The sequence below is a fragment of the Alosa alosa genome, chromosome 14, assembly GCF_017589495.1.
Source record: "Alosa alosa isolate M-15738 ecotype Scorff River chromosome 14, AALO_Geno_1.1, whole genome shotgun sequence".
In the NCBI taxonomy this organism is placed as follows: Eukaryota; Metazoa; Chordata; class Actinopteri; order Clupeiformes; family Clupeidae; genus Alosa; species Alosa alosa.
In genome coordinates, this window is record NC_063202.1 from 5,152,826 (window position 1) to 5,157,825 (window position 5,000).

A 5,000-nucleotide genomic window follows, 5' to 3' on the forward strand; every position below is an offset into this window, starting at 1 on the left:
TGGTTCCAGCTGTGGTTGCTGGATTCTGGAAGCGTGGCCTGGTTAGAGAACCCCACACTGTAAAATGGTAATGGGAACAATGGAATAACTGGGATTTTTAATGCACACAGCAAAGCTGTAAATCAATAACTTGCATGATAAAGACATTTTATAAAGTTGCATATTTTATAAGTAGCTAAAAATGTTTTTGCTTTTTTTGTCAGCGACCACCTTAATGTACCCCTGTAGATGTCTCAGCAATGTGGTGTCTGCAGGGTACTTGGGTAATTGAATAAAACTATTAGACATTTTTAGCATTTTTCTGGTTCTGAAAAGTGATCAAGCAACAAAATTCACCTGACTTCTACTGACACGAATAGCCTATGTTTTGTCTCTTCCAATTTCATTCGCTAAAGTGCACTCTTTGTCAACAATCGGGACCTGGAAAATAAGATCACAACACCCACTTCCCGTTTACCTTCCAAAGGTAACCAAGTGGGAACGTGTCTGGCTCATGCACATGGTGAAAAAGATTTAGAGCTCAGCTGGGATATTCAATTCAGCTGTCGTGATTTATGAATACACACCAAACCTTCAAGGACAATCTTCAAAGACTATAACTTTTGTTTGTGGTCAAGTTATTATTCATAACTTGTGTCACACTTATTGTCCCCCGTGATGTCAAATATCACTACAGTATGTACATGTTTGGCATAGCTCATGCAAAAGATTATTGTCCACCACTTCAAGTGCATAAATAATTTACATATGTTTTGTGTTCACATCACAGGTAGGTATTGCACAGTGTTTTACAGATGGGAATACACAGTATTGATCCTCAAATCAGTCTAGCATGCACCAACTCTTCAAGAGAAAGAGGTTTGAAAAGTAAAAAAAAGTCCCCCAGTCTGTTTCATGGTAGTGAAGGGGTTAAAGGCAGAGAAGGTCAAAGCCGCTGCATATCCCTAAGACGATGTTTTAGTAAAATATAACTTTGGCTGTCATATAGTCATATAAAATCACAGCAGCTGACCTTATACATAGGGGGCATTATGATGAGTGGGCATACTGTACTCTAGACATGATTTTTTTTTAACAGCCACAACAGCCACAATATTCATAAATAATTCAACATGCTTACTAATTGTCTATAACAAACTTTGGTTACTGGACTAGACATTTCAAATAATTTACAATTTTAAAGAAAACATATAAAAAGCAGGACAAACAAGCAAAGAAAAATAAGTCCTGGATCCAAAGGGATCTTTTAAGTGTAAACAGAAATTCATTTAAACCTACAAAATGTCAATCTTATAGACACAACAGTGAAGGGAGTAAGAAGTGTCTTGACTTCGAAATATGGCACAGGAATATAGAGATACATTCCCATTTTCTTTAATTCAGAGTTTCTAGGATATTTCACTGAAGCTCGTCATGACACCATGTTCTACACATTTATAATATTCACTCATTTCAACTGCAAAAAATGTCAACTTATTATTTAGTACAAAACCTGCTCCTTGTTGAACTTCATTAATTCACAAAATATACAAGTCTGCTATTCCCTTGAGTATCGATGAATTCAGATGTCACACTCATCATCATCATCATTGCTCCGGTCATAAAACAGCTGTTCACAATGATTTGAATGTTCTTCTTCAAAGAATGGGTCTTACATTTACTCCTCAAGGTTCAGCGTGCTTAGAGAAAGAAAAAACTCAAAAGGAAAAAGTAGTCTGGCCGGAAACCATTGCCCACTCCTGGATGCTGAAGAAGACCAGTAAACTCTTTGTGACTCAGACGCCACTATTCTCTATAGCAAGGAGCTGGAGGGACTTCCATGGGTGGGGGGGCTGGAGCGCATGGGCAGCAGGTCGTAGTGACCCAGGATGTGGCTGTTCCGAGGGAGATCGTACGGATTCTGGAAAATTCCCGAGCTGATACCTCCAGATGAGGGCAAGATGCTCACAGTGGGCTCTGACAGAAAGAGAAGAGAAGAGAAGACAAATGAGCTGAAGGGTGCCAGATATACAGTAGCAGCTACATTTGATATTCTTTTTGATGCACATTTGGGCACACAGGAGACGAGTATTACAAGCTAGTGTTGGAGGAGAAAGTCCCAACATGCTGTCCAGGGAACAGGGGTAAAACAAAACAAAGCAAAAGTTGTCAGTATTTGATTTGAACTGACCGACATCGTAGACGTTTCTGTTGGTGGTGATGGTTGCAGCAGCGGCAGCAGCAGCGGCGGCGGCGGCCATGTTTGCACAGCATGGCTGCTGGTGATGGGCGGGCGACTTCATCTCCACATAGCTGCTCTCCGAGTGTTTGCATGGCGGCTCTGAGATGGTGGCGTATGGACTCTCACTGCTGAGGGAACACGTGCTCGACACCGAGCTCTTCATATAATCTATCAAAGAAAAAATTAAATAGAAATTAGATGCCGAGAACAAGATTCTATATGTTTTATCTTCATTAGTCATGTATAGGTATTCACCTTTCTGCTAAAATCACTGTTTTATGATTTATGTATAGACTGCTCAGACTTCTGAATCTCTCTCTCATTCTCTCTCTCTCTCACACACACACACACACACGCACGCCACACACACACACACACACACACACACACACACACACACACACACACACACACACACACACACACACACACACACACACATGAATATACAGAAATACTGCATGATAGATTAAACAGTCAGCATATCCATACTCATGTTCTGAGTACAGATTTTTCCATCAAGCACATGATGGAAAAACATGACATTTGAGTCTGTTAGTAAAAGTTTAGAGACCAACAAGCAGGAGAGAGCAGGGGAAACCAGAGTGCAAGAGACCCGTCAATACACACACACACACACACACACACAGACACACACACACTTACACACACACACAAATGGCAAAGGAACAGACAGGATGACACAAGGGGCCACACCTGTGGAGAGATACACACACATAATTGATAAGAGAATTGACAAGCATCATAACATCAGGGCAGACGATTTACAACACATTTTACAGACATAAACTGGAAAATATTAAGGAAAATAACATCATTTATTTGTTTGTTTGCTTTTTCATTGCTTGTTTGTAGTTTGGTTTGTTAGCAGTATAACACACACACACACACACACACACACACACACACACACACACACACAAAAATACTGGCCTGATTATCATGACACTTGCTAGAAAAGTACAATATCATAAACCAGTACATTTTTGAAAAAGAGGGAAACCTACAGTAGTTTGTACAGGTGCCCCATGAATGCTGCATCTGGCAACATTCGCTAAAGTAAAACTGTGTGAGTCAGAAGCACGCCAAAATGTAATGGGCTCTTGACCCATGTTTCAACTTTCCAAGTTTTATCAACATCCTGCCAGGAGTTTCAGGGTAAAACAAATAAACAAACCAGCAAACAAACAAGTAGACGTGGGTGAAAACATAACCTCATTGGTGGAGGTAACTGGACTACTGTATATTATATTAATTATTATTTTTATTTTTAATCAGATTGATGCATAAAGAAGGCTTGTATTGAAACATGTATTAATTGATGATATATCTGGCAATGTCAGGCAACTCAGCATGTACCCTCTAATACTGGCTGTGTTCCAATTCCTGATATTAATGCACAAGTGGTATTGTAAGTACAGAGGTATGCGAATTGGAACACAGTCAATGTCTACCTGCTGAAGTCATAATAAGATTATATCATATGAATTATATTATTTTGGTATATTAATAACAAATTGAATCCTTCAAAGATTCAATGCAATAGGCTTATACAGTAAAGGTGCTGTACAAAAAAAGTATTAAAGTGGACAGAGATCTCTGCCTTGGCAGACATATTTCCTCATTCCTAGGCTCAACCCTCTTCAGGGCCATACACACACACACACACACACACACACACACACAAGAATTACAGAATTGACTTTCTAATATCTAATAACATATATTATTAATAGACATATCTTTGTACGCTTTAAATAATATATTTTGAGTTAGAAAGCCTTACGATTGTTCAATTAGTAATATGTGTTAAATGTTTTAGAATAACATGGTGGTGGTGCTGAGTAAAAAAAAATGACTGGCCATGAATATGTCTTTGAACATTTTGTTTTGGTTACCTTGACTACTTTAACTCTGACAAAGCTGAGTCATATCTACCCTACCTACCCGTCTGACTTATGAAAGCTAACCAAGATTCACTGTAGAATCAAACGTAATTTTCAGGACCACACGTATAAGATCTCCGCCAATGTTGTTGGTTAAAAAAATATTTACACACTTTCTTCTTTTCTCAGTCTTTCACTTTGGTGCAGAGCACATGGTTGTTAGTGAGCGCATTAGTGAGGGTTAGACTTGCAGGATAGTGAGAGGTGGGTAACAGTGCACAGGTGGGAGGGCTAGAGAGGGCGCTGCAGTTCAGGAGCAGAGCTGTACTCTACCTCTGTAATACTGTTCTACAAAGAAAGAGCTGTACCGCCGGTCCACGTAGTACACTCCTACAGGGAAGACAGACACAACGAATGGTCAGCTAAGCTTACACCAAGACAAGTACTTCATCACAACGTGTGTGTGTGTGTGTGTGTGTGTGTGGGGGGGTTATCATGTCTCAATCTAAAGGAAGGCATCCTGTTCTGATGACAAGGGTTATGTGTGTGTGTATGTATGTATGTGTGTGTGTTATATTTGTGTGTGTATGTGTGTGTGTGTTATATGTGTGTGTGTGAGGTGAGTGTTAATAATGTTGTGGATGTTATCAGCTACACACACCTCAAGTCTCATGTTTTATCTGTGAGACTTACAGATTTTCAATACTTCTCAGATCTTCACTCTCAATAGTATATTACTGCTCAGTGCCAGGGAGAAAGTGCTGTGTTTGCACGGTGTGGTTACAAGGATACAAGGATACAAGGAAGTTTATTGTCACATGCATATAGTTACTGGAAGTAAGAAATGCAGTGAAATTATGTCTGGTGTCAGC

General features: G+C 39.5%; 1 protein-coding gene across 1 annotated transcript in view; it reads right to left on the reverse strand.

The window, feature by feature from the left end:
- Positions 1-723: 723 nt before the first annotated feature.
- The window catches only part of LOC125307290 (multiple epidermal growth factor-like domains protein 11), a 128,518-nt gene continuing 124,241 nt past the window's right edge, over positions 724-5,000 (reverse strand). Inside the window, exons 22-24 of the mRNA XM_048263186.1 lie at positions 4,462-4,518; positions 2,171-2,389; positions 724-1,956 (exon numbers count right to left, since the gene is read on the reverse strand). Of these exons, the coding sequence (XP_048119143.1) occupies positions 1,793-1,956; positions 2,171-2,389; positions 4,462-4,518 (440 nt within the window). The 3' untranslated portion in view covers positions 724-1,792. The remainder of the gene's footprint in view (positions 1,957-2,170; positions 2,390-4,461; positions 4,519-5,000) is intronic.